The 18173-nt window shown below is 38.3% G+C and overlaps 1 protein-coding gene across 8 annotated transcripts in view; it reads right to left on the reverse strand.

Moving 5' to 3' along the window:
• The window catches only part of LMBR1 (limb development membrane protein 1), a 210272-nt gene that overhangs the window by 138715 nt on the left and 53384 nt on the right, over positions 1-18173 (reverse strand). For 4 of the 8 annotated variants that reach the window (XM_055269781.2, XM_055269778.2, XM_055269777.2 and 1 more), the window contains exons 2-4: positions 13943-14015; positions 10901-10940; positions 3697-3836 (exon numbers count right to left, since the gene is read on the reverse strand). In XM_055269781.2, coding sequence (XP_055125756.1) covers positions 3697-3836; positions 10901-10940; positions 13943-14015 — 253 coding nt within the window. Of the gene's footprint in view, positions 1-3696; positions 3837-10900; positions 10941-13942; positions 14016-18173 lie in introns of those variants that run through there. The other 4 variants (XM_055269782.2, XM_063641765.1, XM_063641763.1 and 1 more) reach the window with 2 other exon arrangements.

Raw genomic sequence — 18173 nt, forward strand, 5'->3', positions numbered from 1 at the left:
AACCCTGTGTCTGCTAAAAATATAAAAATTATCTGGGCGTGGTGGCACACACCTGTAGTCCCCGCTACTCAGGAAGCTGAGGCAGGAGAATCACTTGAACCCTGGAGGTAGAGGTTGCAGTGAGCCGAGATAGTGCCACTGCACTCCAGCCTGGGCAACAGAGCAACACTTCATCTCAAAAAATTATAATAATAAAAATAAATAAATAAAAATAAAATGATATATGTATTAGATATTTTCCTATATTTTATAAATTAAAATTAAAATGTCCTATCTCACTAAAAATTTTTAAATTAACATTACAATAATGAGAAACTACCTTTTATCCGTGAAAATGGAAAAGATTTTAAAGATACTAATATTCACAGTCATTCAGTTAATGGCTAAAAACAAGAGGCACCTTCATGGTCTATCAAGAGAATATAAACAAGTAATTCTAGAAAACAGTTTAGCAATTAATACTCATTAGCCTAATAATTTTCATTCTAATTTCCATGTAAAGAAATTGTCAGAAACCCAAATAATAATTAAAATTTTAAAATCCTCTAGATGCTCAACAACAGTTTACTGGTTAAGTGAAATGTTCCACAAAGAGGACAGGGTGGGTTTGGTACCTGAGGAACAACTCAGCTGCTTTCTATTGCAAATCTGAAAAAAATGCAGGTAGCAAGTCACTGGAGGGATAAATGGTTTCACCCTTTAAAATGACGAAATAGCCTTTGAAAACCACTAGCTTAATATACGGCTAAATACATGGCTCAGGTTATACCACTAAAAATAGTTTCAAAGAACATAAAAGGTATGGAAAACACCATATACTATTAAAGGTTTTCAAGGTATAAATTGCATATGCTATATATAATATATACATGCGGCTGGGCGCAGTGGCTCACACCTGTAATTCCAGCACTTTGGGAGGCTGAGGTGGGAGGATCATAAGGTGAGGAGATCAAGACCATCCTGGCTAACACGGTGAAACCCAGTCTCTACTAAAAATACAAAAAATTAGCTGGGCGTGGTGGCGGGCACCTGTAGCCCCAGCTACCCAGGAGGCTGAGGCAGGAGAATGGCGTGAACCTGGGAGGCGGAGCTTGCAGTGAGCCAAGATCGCGCCACTGCACCCCAGCCTGGGCGACAGAGAGAGACTCCGTCTCAAAACAAACAAACAAACAAAAAAAAAACAACAAAAATATACACACACACACACACACATACACACTGAAAAAAATGTGGAGTTTTCCTTGTTTCTACGTTTTAGTATTTTCTATATTCTGTATAGTGAGCACACACTACTTTACGAGCAGAAAAAAATAAGGGAGCGGTTGGTGTTGCTGTTGTTCTTAATATATAGGGCCACAGTCTCAGCAAAAGCTTACGGGACTGCTAAGGTAGCATCACCTACAAAAACTATCTTCTATACTTTCTCAAACAACAAGAGACAGGAAATAAGACAAATAAGTATATTTATCTTACATATAAAACTAATAATCTCTTAAATTTAAACTTGCTTTTTCTTCCACTGGATTACAGCACCATGAACATAATAGCAATGAAAAAAGAATACACATTATTAGTCTAATGCACCACAGCCTTCTACAGCAACTCCAGTAATCACGTGTCACACATAAAAAGTAACATCTTGGCAACATCTCTAGTCCCGGCACCTTGGGAGGCCAAGGTGGGAGATTACTTGAACCCAAGAGTTCAAAACCAGCCTGGGCAACATGGCAAAACCCTGTCTCTACAAAAAAAATACCAAAAATTAGCTTGGCATGGTGTCACACACCTGCAGTTCCAGCTACCTGGGAGGCTGAGGTGGGAGGATCACCTGAGCCCAGGAAGTGGAGCCTGCAGACAGCCATGATCGTGTCACTGCACTCTAGGCTGGGCGACAGAGTGAGAAACCCTGTCTCAAAAAAAAAAAAGTGATGTTTTCCAAATGCAAAATGCCTACTATAAAAACGAAGGCATACTTAGCTGTAACACTACCACACAGGCAAGTTATTCCATTTCTTTCCTTGGATAAAAACGAAAGCATACTTAGCTGTAACGCTACCACACAGGCAACTTATTCCATTTCTTTCCTTGGATCTGAGATCCTGACACTTCTTTACGTTAACTCAGAAATTCCAAATTCACTGACCTATAATACAAATTTAATGAAAACAAGCTATCTCTGATATATATTTTTTAAGTCAAATGGCAACTTAGCTTAAATATTGTCAAAGGAGGACATTTTACCATTAACTCATAAGGTTCTTACTAAGAAAAAAATTTTTCAAAAAACTTTTGCCTTAAAATGAGATGAAGAAACTGAAATACATAACAAATTAAAATAACTATTAACACTGATAACACCAACAACTAATAACATTAACAAAATAATAATTAGTAATATACTTACTAGTAACACAAATCAACACTAATAAAATGAGAGAGGGTATGGGCATGATGAGCAAGAAAGATATCCAAATTCCTAAGAGCTATAATTGTAAAACATAACTACAAAATCTTAACAAAGAATAAATGCTTGAGGTGATGGACACCCTGTTTACCCTGATGTGATTATTTTGCATTGCATGCCTGTATCAAAATATCTCATATAGCCCATAAATATATACACCAACTATGTACTCACAAAAATTAAAATTAAAACATCAAAAAATAAAAATAAATTAGAACTCCTCAAAAAAGAATTACACCAGCATGTTCTATGAGACAAGAGTTCAGTTTACATACACTAAATTGATTTGTAAAAACAGTAAGATTCTTCAGAAAGAAGAAAACAGCTCACAGCCTAAATAACTATCATAATAGCTACCACCTATTAAGTGCCTGCTAAAAGACAGTTACTTTACATACATCATTCCTATTCCAAAAACAAGCCGGCAAGCTGGGATTTATTTATCATCCCAACTAAGACAACAGGAAACCGCGGTAAGAGGACAGCGGCTTGCCCAAAGACTACAAAGCAATACACCATGATATCTATTTGTACGACACTTTTTCCCCTTCTATATTTTGAAATGACTAAAGAAACTAGTAGCAAATAAATAAAATAGAAACTATAGCTGCTGTTTTTTAGTTCTTTTGAAACGGAGTTTCACTCTTCTTGCCCAGGCTGGAGGGCAATGGTGTGATCCCGGCTCACTGCAATCTCCACCTCCCAGGTTCAAGTGATTCTCCTGCCTCAGCCTCCCAAGAGCTGGGATTATAAATGCGTGCTACCACGCCTGGCTAATTTTTATATTTTTAGTAGAGACAGGGTTTCTCCATGTTGGCCAGGCTGGCCTCCAACTCCTGACCTCAGGTGATCCACCCACCTCGACCTCTCAAAGTGCTGGGATTACAGACATGAGCCACCATGCCCGGCCAGTTTTCTAGTTCTTAAATGGAGGTTGAGTTCTTCTGACATAGTCAGATAAACCAAAATACTCTTGCTAAATACTGAAATGAAAATGTACTTATCAAAATCATAAGTATAAACCCTGCTTCTTGACTAAGAGAAAAGTCTTTCACAACTAATTAAACATAGAAATGATAAGTAAAATCTGGTTTTCTGACATTTAAGACCCAAATCGTTTACTGGAGGAAGCCACAAATTATGAAGACAACTAAGAAAAGAAAAATCTAAAAATATGCTGCAGTAAAAAATTAAAATATTAATTGTGATTATATTAAGTAATATATACTAACCATGAATCAGGGAGCCATTTAGCCACTGAATATAGTAGTTTTGAGGAAAAGAAAGCAGGATTTCATTGCTGATTATTGAGAAGGGTAAAAGCAAAACAGCCCCAGCTGACACTGCGAGAGTGAACGTGCTCAAAAACAACCTGGAAGAAAGGAGAGTCACCATCACAAGTGATCTGAAAAAGCAATGAACATGAAAGTCATCAAAAAGAATGCAAACTCTTTAATGTTTTAATCAAAAAAGCATTATATTAAGAACTTTATTAAACATATGTAGTTGGGAGACAAATGATATACATATGGGCCTAGAAGTTAAACTAGATAAACTCTAAAACTCCTTACTCTATGAAAATGTCAGTAAGTCTAACAAGTAGCACCTAAAAGATAAACATATACTGAAGACACAGTACTTCACATATTTTACAAAGAAAAAATTGTAGTTCATTCCTCTTTTAAATATAAGTATTTATTTCATAATTGCATTTAACAACTTTGACAACATATGCTAACAGCAATGCAACAACTCAGGTGAAAAAATTACTGTGAAAGCAGTATAAAAAAACGAATTAATTTAAAATGTTTATTTCAGAGGAAAAAAAATTTAGAAAGCCATTGGCCTGACATCTCTTTAATGGGTAAAGATTAAATAAATTATAGTAATAAACAACAGAAAACTATTAAACAATATTGTACTATTAATATTTAAAACACTACCTTGTCATTTAAAAAAATAAGATAGCTTTAATAGGTGCTAATATGGAAGAACATCTAAAATAACAAAAAAAAAAATGAAGAAAAGCATGGACAATAAATGTAAAACATGCTCTCCCCCCACCAAATGCATATTTATACAGAGGTACAAAAAAAATCCAGCATAACATGTAACAATCCCATAGGAAAGAGGGATTATAAGAGGCTTTCACCTTCTCAGTTACACATTTCTGAAACATTTTTATTTTTTACAAGAAACATCTAACTTTTTAAAAGATTTTAGAAGAATAAACTGGCAAAGGAAAAAAGAACTTCACTAATATTAGAGATAAAATGGATATTAAAGTTCTATTAAAGTTAATATTGGAAGAAAGTAAAAATAAATATAAGAAAATATTTTTTAAAAGCAGGAAAAAAAAATAAATACCCAAAAACATCTAACAGAGAAACTTTGAGGCCAATGCCATCTTGTGGCAACCAACAGAAGTGTATTCCTATTTAAAAGCCAAAAGTTACCAGGAAACCTCCTTGGTTTAGTAAATCAATGACAAATTTTAAAAACAGACTATATGATACATACGAAAAATACAGCTGAAATCAGATACAGAATTTCTGGGAATGCATTTGGCTCCACAGACACCACATTTCCTGGGAAGCCTGCAGACAAGTGCCGTCTCAGGTCCGCAGCCAGCTCGGCAGCGACCAGCCAGCAAGCGGTCTCCAGCAAGCTTCTCCAGTCATGGGAGGAGGCTATCCTGATTGCTATCATTCCCTCCTATGCTAAAATTGAAATCAAATCCAAAATCTCACCATTCCAGGTCCCACACGGCTATCCCAAGATAATTTTCCAGGCTCTTCTCTCACTAAGACCCATTTCGACATACACTTAGACTTACCTAACTCCCTCATAGCCCAAACACGAAATGGGATTTTCAGGATCCCTTCTTGCCCCTCTGCACAGTCTACTCACTCCCTAGAATACCCTCTAAGTTGCATGGTAAACTCATACATGAATTTCAAGACAGACCGCAAATATCATTTGCCCTGTGAAGCATTCCTCAACTTCACCTTCTGAAATGGAGCATTATTTTTAAAAATTACATCTTCAGAGTAATGCATCTTTTCTAATTGTGGTAGCAAGACAAGTGTTTCCCCAAATATCTAACATTTGTGACTAGCTCCTTAATCCAACCGGGAAGACAGAACCTTTGTCTAAATAAAATAAGGTGATGAGGGCATACACTCGGATGCTGAATATAACTAGTCACTGAATGTAACTAGTGTAAAAAAAAAAAAAAAGCCATATCTATAGATCATAAAGTGTCTTTGCAAGGTGATGAGGAATTAAAACAATAAAACCACCTTAAATCACTTTAACACTCCACAAAGCTTTCACATACTTCCGGTTAGCAAACAAGGACCAGGATCCCTGGATTATGAGTCTCTCATCTCCTGTTCTTAACCCCCATCATCAGTGATGTGGGATATGATGAGGTTTCTCTTCAAATAAGCCGATCAATCTTTTATTCTTTAATTCATAGTGCCCCCCAACTTTTTCCCTTTTTCTTTTTTCCTTTTTGCCTTTGTTAGATGGCCAGGCATGCCACAGTACCAGGCGTTATCAGTACCAGCTCACATTCCTTTCCTTATTTGGAAAGAGGACTAACTTTCTAGCTCATTAGACACCCCTTTCCCTTTCCTCTCCGCTTTCTCTTACATGCCCACCTTATCTAAAAAAACAAATGTTTAGCCAACCGGGATTAGATTGTACGATCCAACCCCAGCCAATGGGGAAAGTGTACAGGGGCAGGACTTGGGTCAGGAATAAAGGCTCTCATGCCCCTTTGTTCAGGTGTGCTCTCATGGCGACTGGCCAAGGAGGCACCCCTCTGTGCAGAAGTAAAATTGCTTTACTAAGAATTCTTGTTTGAGTGTTCAATTTCCTTAGGATTTTGAGCGTTATTCCTAACAGTGATATGGTTTGGATATCTGTCCCCTCCAAATATCATGCTGAAATGTGATCCCCAGTGTTGGAGGTGGGGCCTCATGGGAGGTACTGGATCGTAGGAGCAGACAGACCCTACAGTAATGAGTGAGTTCTCATTCTGTTAGTTCACAAGAGAGCTGGTTGTTTAAAGGAACCTGGCACCTTCTCTTCAATCCTGATCTCCCTTCACCTTGCACCATGAGTAAATGCTTCCTGCGGCCTCACCAGAAGCCAAGCAGATGGCAGTGTCATGCTTGTACATCCTGCAGAACTGTGAGCCAAATAAATCTTTATCAGCTACCCAGTTTCAAGTGCTCCTTTATAGCAACACAAAACAGACTAACACAATCAGGTTCTTCCTAAGCTTTCTACCATGGCCCTGCTGCTCCTCATTCCCAGCAAATGACTGACTCTCCTGTTTCAGAGTGAAGAAAGGGGTATGGTCCCTCCATACTTACCACCTGATAAAGCCATCAACAGACACAATTATTCTCCTATCTGTCAACCTCCTGCTCATCTGTGCCGATCTCTACTTCTGCCCTCTCCAGGTGCCTTGCTTCACCGGTTAGTCATCCTCCCTCTAGCTGCTGACCAGCCAAAAATAAATATCCTCAGGTGCTTCTGCTCTTTCAAAATGCTTCTGAAGCAGAACTCACATATCACATCTTTACTTCTTTATCCTCAACTTCTTTATTAGCCCACTACAGTAGGACTTCAGCTCCTCACCTAGTGTTAAACAGGTGCTCCTCATGGTCAAATCCATCAGATACTTTTTAATTGCAATCTGAATATGACCTTCTATGACATTTCAAATTGATAAGCACTACTTCCTTCTTGAAACTCTTTCCGCAACTTATACAATACTCCCTCTTCCTCATTTTTCAATCTCAGACTCAACGTAACACTCAATTTTTTTAAACAAAAAATAAATGCTTTTTTATTTATTTGTAGTTATCAATAAAATGAAAGACCTCACATTTTTAAAACTCCACTGCAAAATACAGGTTACTATAAAAATGTATTTCATGGGTTAATATTTCAATTTTTTTAATTAAAAAAACTAATTATAAGCAAAACCTGCCACTTTACATCTTAAAGTTTAACAGGTTGATACTATCTAATCAAGAAGTACATGTGGAAACAAGACTTTATCATAGTTGAATTTAAATCATTCAAAATCATTCAATAAGATGTATATACTGTTGATGACAAAGAAAGTTTCATATTTAGCATTTTGCTCACACCCTCCCAAATATCATCAAAAGGTCTGATTCTCTGGGCAATAGAAAAGTAACAAATTGAGTGGCATTTCACATTAATCTGTGAAATGTTCGCATACCAGCATTCCATCTTAAGTCTTCATCTCAGCTGATCAATAAACATTTGCTGCATGAATTAGGCTTCCTAATACATCACTCTAAACTAGTGGTTCTTAGGTGGTAGCACTGTCAGGATCACCTACGGAGCTTTTGTTAAAGCCCATCTCAGAGATTCTACCTTAGTGGGTCTTTCAGGTGGGGCTCCCTCACTATACAAGTATTTGCAGAGTGCCTGATCCCCTGTGCCAGGACTGTGCTAGGCACTTGAGAACAGTGAACGAACACAAGCGAACATTCTTGCCCGAGGAGGGCTTATCCTGGGCTGGAGAGAGTCAGGCAATAAACAATAAAACATTAAATATGTAAATGTATAATAAACTAAAGATGATAAGTGCTACAGGAAAACACGGTTAAGGAGGATTGGAAATGGGGAGGAGGACCCACAGGTTTCAATATTAAGTGTGGCACTTAGGGAAGGCCTCACTGAAAAGTTGAGACTTAGGGAAAAACACAAAGCAAAACAAAACTAAAGAAGGTGAGAGTTAATTCAGTGGGATATCTGACAGAAAAGAATTCTAAGCAGACAAAACAGGTTAAAAGCCCTAAGGTGGAGGAAACATTAATTTCACACCTATTGTGCATCAAGCACCCTACCCTATATTTTTTTTTTTTTTTTTTTTTTTTTGGCAAATGCTATTTAATCCACACAACAGTACTCCAAAGTAGGTGGGAACTCTGTTTTACATACACAGAAAGTGAGTATTTGTTTCTCAATCTCTTCTGGACTCAAGTTAATCATGGGTCCAGAATTTGAACCCAGATCACCCTAACTCATCAGTTCTCACTCATTCTACCACAGCAAAAGACAAGGAGATCAATAAGGGCAGGGAAGAAAGACGGGGGAGACTAGTCAGACTCCTTCTCTCAGGTGACCCTCTTCCCCATGCCCCTCCCTTAACTGTATCACCACTTTATACGAACCTACCAACCTTCAGGAAGAGGATTTCTGTATGCATCCCCAGGATACGGAAACCACCTGTGACTCGGAAAACCCAAACCCCTCGCACGTGCTGTGCCAGCTGCCCCAAAAGCAGGTGAAGATGCTCCTGGGCATCTACCATAAGGAAACAGCACATCACCCTATTGTCATTCAATGTACTTTTAGGGGTAAAAGACAAAGTGATGTGTTTTCTGTTTATAAATTATGGATCCACAAGTACACTTAAGTCAATTTACCACCACAGGTGGCACACAGACTGAATGGAGAGGAGAAAGGTATGTATCTCACTTGCCCTTCACACCTAGAGGGTTTCACATGGAGAGAATATCTACCTTTTATTCAGTCTCTTATTCGTTGTAGCTTTTGTGAGGTGAGTGAAGTGAATTTTTAAAGGAGCACTAATTTATACAGAGGAAAAAAATGATCCACTTAATTTTCACAAATGTCACAGGGCTAAGAATAAAACTAAAACCCCTAATTCTGTACATTTAAAACATCAAGTTTTTGGCCTAGGTTTTAAAGCGAGAGAGTAAGAATTTCCAGCATAAAGTTACAGCTATTTTTGTTTCTTATCTAGCTTCCCTATGTCATTTAAAATAAATTACCAAATCTAGTAAATCATAATCCATTTATATTCATTTTTCAGTTATGAATCAAATCAGGCAGAGTCAAGTCATTTATTAGCTGGGAGTTATTAATTTCTTTTTTTTATATATTATATATATATATTTCTTTATATATATTTATAAATTTTATATACATAAAATTTACCATTTTAAGGTGAATAATTCAGGGGTGTGTAGTTCATTCACAATGTTGCACAATCACCTCTTTCTTTCATGTTCATCACCCCAAAATAAAATGCCAAACCCATGAAGCAGCTGCTCCCCATTCTCCTCTCCCTCAGCTCCTTGCAATCATCAATCTGCTTTTATCTACTCTGGACATTTCCTATAGATGGAATTGTACACTATGTGGCCTTTTGTTTCTAGCTTCGTTCACTTACTATGGTCCATTCACACTGCAGCACATATCAGTACTTCATTTCTTTTATGGCTGAATACTATTCCATTGTATGTAGATGCATTTATTTGTATGTGTGTACAAGTATGTGAAGGCACACAGAATCCTTCCCTTCCTCTTCCCCTTTTCTTACCTCCTCATCCTCCTCAGCAAAGGATGCATAATCTGATACTAATTATGAAGAAAGATCAGACAAAATCAAATAACTACTCAATAATCTTCAAAATTATCAAGGTCAGGAAAGTCAAGGAAATACTGAAGAAGTGTTTCAGTCTGAAGGAGACTAAAGGACATGACACCCCAATGCAGTGTGTGATTCTGAACTGGATCCTTTCACTACAGAAAGGACATTATTGGGATAACTAGTAAGTTTGAATGGAGTGTGAGTGGTACTGCTGTCTATGCTAATTTCACTATTTTGATACATAGGTAGAATGCACTGTTTATAGGAACTATGCATAAAAGTATCCTGATGAAATGAAGCATCAGATGAGCAACTTCTAACAGTTGGAGTAAAAAAAAACTTGGTCTTCTACTTCCACCTTTTCTATAAACTTGAAATTTCAAAAGAATTTTAATGTATCAATAAAAAAATCCTGGAATACAGAACTTTCCTACATAGGTGCATCTGTGCAATTTCACATTTAAACAAGCAAAAACTAACAGAAGGGAATTCGCTGCTTTCCATTCAGTTTGATACTTCAATGAAATTACAGGACCTCCCTATCATATCTCACCGGTGTACATAAGGAACCTACAGGACAGTCTGGGCCCACCTTCCTGCTCACAGCAGGCAGGTTCAGTTAACCAGAGGAGATGTCTGCTGCTCGATTCAAGAGCATCATAGTCTTCTCAGCAGACTGTTCAAACAGCCAAGAGTCTTCTTTCTTATGACCAAGCAATTAAATTAAGGCCATTTCCTTATTTAATCCCCTGAAGATAAAATCTGTCAGCTCCTTAAATATGCAAATTTCAATAGGAGAAAACCAGTGCTAAATTATCCACACATATTTGCTTACATGTGCTTTCTAAAATTAATATGATAAAGGTATTGTATAATGTGCTGGGTGAATATTTTCCATACTTCTATCCAAAAATTAGAATTGGACTTTGAGAACTGATGACTTCAGAATCAGAAACAGAACAACTGAACTTTAAAATACATACGAAATCCTGTTGACAATGGCATCTTCATCTTCTTGTTCATCTGCAAAAATGTTTAAGGTATTAATATTCCTTTATCTTCTAACAAAATGCTTCATTAATTTATTAAAACTATAAACACAATATAAACTTAAAAGGCAATTATTGAACAGAAACAATTTTCAAAAAGCACTGTATTTGTTTCAGCATAGATCCAAATTTAAATCTCATTAAATCAAGTAGTATGGTATATAGAGAATGGGATGTTTTGATTAACAAAATCCTGACTAATAAAACTACCATATGTAAATTAAAATTTGCTCAAGAAAATAAAACTTAGTACAACCTTAGGACCACTACAAAGTAAATTATTATACAATGTTAAGTGAAACTGCTAATAAATAAAATTTTCTGGTTGATAACAGCCAACAAAAATTACTATAAAATTAAAATTCAGAAACATAGAACTCATCTAATTTTCTATAATATGAATTTATCATTAATAATAGTAACAAGGAGTCTCCTGGACCATCCTAAATAACTTTGATACTACTGCCTCAGTAACTCATAATTATTGTTACAAACAGAAATTGGCTGGGCACAATGGCTCATGCCTGTAATCCCAACACTTTGGGAAGCTGAGGTGGGCAGATCTCTTGAGCCCAGGAATTCAAGACCACCTTAAGCAACATAGGGAGACTCCACCTTCACAAAAAAATTTTAAAAATTAACTAGGCATGGTGGCACATGCCTGTAGTCCAGGATACTCAGAAGGCTGAGGTTGTAGAATCACTTGAGCCCAGGAGGTCAAGGCTACAGTCAGCCATGATTGCCCCACTGCTCTCCAGCCTAGGGGACAGAAGGAGATCCTATCTCAAAAAAAAAAAATTGTATATATATATATTTAAAAACAAAAATTATATATAATATACAATAAAAATACATACAATTATAAATATATTTAAAATTATATTGTATATAAAGTTTGCTTAATCTTTTTTAAGTAGCAGAGGGCCTTCACTCTGATACTCTCCTTCTCGCTCATGCCTGTCAGCAATCTCTTTTGTCCTCCCACATAAACTTAACAAGCTAAAGAGACTACCCAATTATAAGAATACCACAGGCTGGGCGCAGTGGCTCATGCCTGTAATTCCAACACTGTGGGAGGCAGAGGCAGGCAGATCACGAGGTAAAGAGATCGAGACCATCCTGGCCAACATGGTGAAACCCTATCTCTACTAAAAATACAAAAATTAGCCAGGTGTGGTGGCGGGCGCCTGTAATCCCAGCTACTCAGGAGGCTGAGGCAGGAGAATCACCTGAACCCAGGAGGCAGAGGTTGCAGTGAGCCGAGATCACGCCACTGCACTCCAGCCTGGCAACAGAGCGAGACTTGTCTCAAAACAACAACAAAAAAAAGAATACCACAAACCCTCCTGGCGCCTCCTTCTTAAATGCCTAATGTCCTCCAAGACTCTCTGCTCAGGTCTCTGGAATTCTGAGCACCCATCTGCTTCAGTATCAAGGGTGTATTTGGGCCATTCTGATAGTCCACCTCCATTCTTAATTCCAAGATTCCCAAAAGAACTTTTACAACCAAAGGGACCACAAAAGAACATAGTTACAATTAATTTTTATATACTGTTGTGCTCACATCCAATTAATCAAGTCTTGGCCAGGCGCAGTGGCTCACACCTATAATCCCAGCACTTTGGGAAGCCGAGGCGGGCAGATCATCTGAGGTCAGGAGTTCGAGACCAGCCTGGACAACATAGTGAAGCCCTGCCTCTACTAAAAATATAAAAATTAGCTGGGCATGGTAGTGCACGCCTGTAATCCCAGCTACTAGGGAGGCTGAGGCAGGAGAATCACTTGCACCCGGAAGGTGGAGGTTGCAGTGAGCCGAGATCGCACCACTGCACTCTAGCCTAGGTGACAGAGTGAGACTCCATCTCAAAAAAAAAAAAAAAAAATCAAGTCTTAGAGAATGTGTTAAAATCTCCATATTCATTTCACTTCTATTCCCAGCATACTACCAACTAGGTCCAGGGTCCTCATCACTCTTCCACCACTCCTGCATTACTCTAAAAATGATCTAATAAATCTCCAATTTGCCCACTCACCAACCTCTAATTTCACTTATAATGATGCATTTATATACATTCATTCTTTCTCTCTCCGTCCGTGTCTACAGTTCATGAAACCATGCCAATGAATTTTTTTAAATAGCTACAATACTATTTTGAATCTGTATCTTCAAAATTTTTAGAGGTTATAGAATCCATGGAGTACTTCAAGTGCAGTCACAGAGCCAAGTAACAGTACTAAAGTAATACACTAGAGCAGGCACTATAACCTATTTCTCTCAAAAGTCCCACAAGTTTAAACTGATAGCATAATATTAAGAAATCATTAAGTATTCATACAGCACCTACTATTAGCCCAACATCACGAGGAGATAATCCTGTGATTTTCAGAAAACAGCTGAGATTTAACAAAAAATAGTAAGGTAATTGCTTAGGTACTTATAAAACCCTGACCTAAAAAATCTGAATTAATGAGCACAAAGTTCATTAAAAAGAGTAAAGATATGATAGTCCCTCTGGCTGGATAAGGATATATGTGAAAGAATAAAAAGATAATACAAGATGCTAGTAATTGGATACTAAATAGTATTATGGAGACTCTAAATTTCTACTACATGCTCTAGTAGCCAGAAAAGGTATCGGGTGTGGATAAGTAAAACATTCAAATTCAGAGCCGCTCACAAGGAACCAAATATCCTTATAAACTCGGGAATTTCCCAGATACTAAATAGCCTAGCACTATTCTTAGCTGGACATAAGAATTGTGATAAACAAGGACTCTGGTCTAAGAGGATGACTCTAAGAGTAGTCAGATTCCCTGGAGGTTATTTTTAGGTCTGTTGGTACCAGACAACTGCTTACTTCAATCACTGGCATATTCAATACACTATGACACTGAAGTGTACTAATATACCTCATATACCATGCCTAGACCATGTGGCATTCTGACAAAGGTTTTAATTGAAATGTTTCCACTTGCCTGATTTTCTCTTGTATCTTGTGATGATGAAGTAGGAAACAACGTAGAGAATGGCAAAAAGAAGGAAACATATCTGAAACAAAACAAAGTTAACAGATCATTTACTTTCTTGCATATCTTTTTTAAATACTAGAAGATATATCTGTGATATTTATAGGAAAAAAGGATTTAAACTACTAAAAAGTTAAAATGTTGACATTTTACTCATTAAAGTTTTAATAAAAAATAGGCTGGGCGTGGTGGCTCACACCTGTAACCCCAGCACCTTGGGAGGCCAAGGCGGGCGGATCATCTGAGGTCAGGAGTTTGAGACCAGCCTGGCCAACATGGTGAAACGATACTATTTTGTATTAAAAAATACAAAAAAAAAAAAAATTAGCAGGGTATGGTGGCGGGCACCTGCAATCCCAGCTACTCGAGATGCTGAGGCAGGAAAATCACTTGAACCCGGGAGGCAGAGGTTGCAATGAACCAAGATCACACCATTGCACTCTATGCTGGGCAACAAGAGTGAGACTCCATCTCAAAAAAAAAAAAAAAAGGTTTAATAAAATATTAATTTATATGAACCAGTCAATTAGCCCCATTTAATACCATTTAAAAAAAAAAAAAAAAAGCCCAATGGAGACTTTTCATTCCGTAACTTGATCAAATGTTTTTCAAAATCATGTGGAAATGTGAAGAACCAGACCATCACAACTGACAACTCTGAAAAATAAAGTCAATTAGAAACTACCAACACTACCAAATATTAAAACATTATCAAAAGCTTCGATTCATTTAAAGAATGTGCTGGCACCAAAAATTGACAGATACATTAAATATTTTCCACTATATAAAAATTTAACATACAAATGGAATCACAAATCAATGTGGGTGGGAAATAATTATTCAATAAATATACCCCATATCAAAACAAAAGGCAGTTGAAGAAGAGACTTAAGATATCATTGAATTCCATATTTTTAATTTTGCTTTTTTTTTTTCTCTGAGACAGGATCTCACTCTGTTGCTCAGGCAGGAGTACAGTGGCACAATATTGGTTCATTGCAACCTCCGCCTCCCAGATTCAAGCGATTCTCCCATCTCAGCCTGCCGAGTAGCTGGGAATACAGGTAGGCAACACCATGCCTGGCTAATTCTTGTATTTTTTGACAAAGACGGGGTTTTACCATGTTGGCCAGGCTGGTCTCAAACTCCTGACCTCAAGTGATCTGCCCGCTTGAGCCTCCCAAAGTGCTGGGATTACAGGCATGGGCCACTGCAACTGGCCTAATTTTGCTTTTTTAATTGACAAATAGAAGTTATACACATTTACTGTGTACAAAATGTTTTAAAATAAGGTACATTGTGGAATGGCTCAATCAAGCTAATTAGCATACTCATTACCTCAAATATTTATAATTTTTTGTGATGAGAACACTTAAAATCTACTTAGTGATTTTCAAAATATAATACATTGTTATTTATTATAGTCTTCATGTTATACAATAGATTTCGAACTTATTCCTCCTACCTAACTGAAATTTTGCACCCTTTGACCAACATCTCTCCAAGCCCCCACCCCAGTCCCTGGCAACCATCATTCTACTCACTATTTCCAAAAGTTCAACATGTTTAAATTTCACATCTAAGTGAGATCATGAAGTATTTGTCTTTCTGTGTCTGGCTTATTTTACTTAACATAATGTCTTCCAGGTTCATCCATGTTGCTGCAAATGACAAGATTCTTTTTTACAGCTGAATAGTATTCCCTTGTATATATACACTACATTTTCTTGATCCACTCATCTGCTGGCAGACACTTAGGTTGATTCAACAACTTCACTATTGTGAACAGTGCCGTCATGAACATGAGAGGGCAGGTATCTCTTCAACATCTTGATTTCATTTCTTTTGGATATATACCCAGCAGAAGTACTGCTGGGTCATATGGCAGCTCTATTTTTTATTTTATTTTATTTTTTTTTTTTTTTGAGATGGAGTCTTGCTCTGTCGCCCAGGCTGGAGTGCAGTGATGCAATCTCAGCTCACTGCAAGCTCCGCCTCCTGGGTTCCCGCCATTCTCCTGCCTCAGCCTCTCCGAGTAGCTGGGACTACAGGCGCCCGCCACCACGCCCGGCTAATTTTTTTGTATTTTTAGTAGAGACGGGGTTTCACCGTGGTCTCGATCTCCTGACCTCGTGATCCGCCCGCCTCGGCCTCCCAAAGTGCTGGGATTACAAGCGTGAGCCACCGCGCCCGGCCCTATTTTTTATTTTTTGAGGAACCTCCACACTGTTTTTTATAATGGCCACACTAATTTACATTCCCACCAACAATGTACAAGGGTTCCCTTCTCGCCACATCTTCGTCGACCCTTGTTATCTTTTGTGTTTTTGATTACAGCCACTCTAACAGATGTGAGGTGATAGGTCATGGTGGTTTTGATTTGTATGTCCCTGATGATTAGTGATGTTGAACACATTTTCATATACCTGGTGGCCATCTGTATGTCTTCTTTTGAGAAATATCTATTCTAGTCCTTTGCTTTTTTTTTTTTTGACGGAGTTTCACTCTTGTTGTTCAGGCTGGAGTGCAATGGCGCGATATTGGCTCACTGCAACCTCCACCTCCCAGGTTCAAGTGATTCTTCTGCCTCAGCCTCCCAAGTGGCTGGGATTACAGGCTCACACCACCAAGCCTGGCTAATTTTGTATTTTTAGTAGAGACGGGGTTTCACCATGTTGGTTAGGATGGTCTCGAATTCCTGACCACAGGTGATCCACCTGTGTCAGCCTCCTAAAGTGCTGGGATTACAGGCGTGAGCCACTGCACCCGGCCGCCCATTTTTTAATCAGGTTAACTGTTTAATTTCAACTGAATTTCTATCAGATCTGGGAAATGCCAGACTGACAAAAAAGGATGGGTCAACAGTCAAAGACCAAGTGTGCTAGAAATAAAGGTTTGCCACAGCTTGTTGTGGAACATGGAAAAAAAAGATTGAAGACTCTCAAATGAAACCACACTGAGTGATGATGAAGTCTAGAGAATATCCCTTGTGTGTATTTCTGAAGAAGTACTGGTGGCCATATGACTGAGAACAACTTTGGACCAGGATAGTGGACATTCCCTGCACATCATCATGTAGGAATGACAAACGGAGAATGAAGAAGACTACTAGCTGTGTGCCAAAGCTCTCCCAATACACAAGGGAGAGGAACAGAAGACAATACTGACAGCAACCGAAAGGACCAAAGGGCATCAAAGATCCCCTGCCGCTGGAAGCCATGTACCTGTTGGGAACACTGGCTAGACAAGAAAGTATCAACAGCATCGCTACCTTCTTCCAAAACTATTTGGAGTGTAGAAGATGGGCCAAAGAGGAAAACCAGTTCTTGGTGAAGAAATGTAAATGGAGGGGGTCTTCTAAGAAGTTGAGAATAAGGGGGAAATTGTTTACAATGGAATGGAAGTCTGAGTAAGGCTAAAAGAGCAATGGAAAGAAGACAGAAACACAGTGAATTATGAGGTTAAAGTCAGAGAGATTAGATGACCAAGGGAATTAATATTTAGGACAGAGGCTGATTTAAATTCATTCACATTTTATTCATTCAAATAAAAACAATTTTTCCTGTGGGCTTGCTATATACCAGGCACTCTTCTAGGAACTGGGACATAGCAGTGAACAAAGTTATATCCCTCATGGAGCTTACAGTACACTGGGAGAAAAAGACAAGAAATACATATAAAGTGTGTCAGGTGATAATTATGCAATGTTAGAGGAACAGGAAGTGCCAGCGGGGGTGGGGGCATGTCTCACTAATAAGGTGACATTTGAGGAAAGAGTTGTGGGACAAGAGGGGTCAAGACATGCAGAAATCTAGAGGAAGGGGGGAGGATTTGAGGCAGAGAGAACAGTAGTGCCAAGGGTCAAGAGGCAATAATGGCCCTGGTGTGCTCAAACAATGAGGGGGCAGAAGTAAGAGACAAGATCAGAGAATAATGGGAGCCCACTATTCGGGTCATGCAAGACTCAGGTATTGAGTGTCAGTTTTTACTCTGAGTGAGACAGAATTCCATTGTAAGATTCTGAGTAGAGGGTGATAGGATCTGACACGGTGCAAAAGGTTCACTGTAAGTGCTATGCAGAAAATAAACTGGAGGCCGGGCGCGGTGGCTCACTCCTGTAATCCCAGCACTTTGGGAGGCCGAGGCGGGTGGATCACGAGGTCAGGAGATCGAGACCATC

The sequence above is a fragment of the Symphalangus syndactylus genome, chromosome 6 (genome assembly GCF_028878055.3).
Source record: "Symphalangus syndactylus isolate Jambi chromosome 6, NHGRI_mSymSyn1-v2.1_pri, whole genome shotgun sequence".
Classification (NCBI taxonomy): Eukaryota; Metazoa; Chordata; class Mammalia; order Primates; family Hylobatidae; genus Symphalangus; species Symphalangus syndactylus.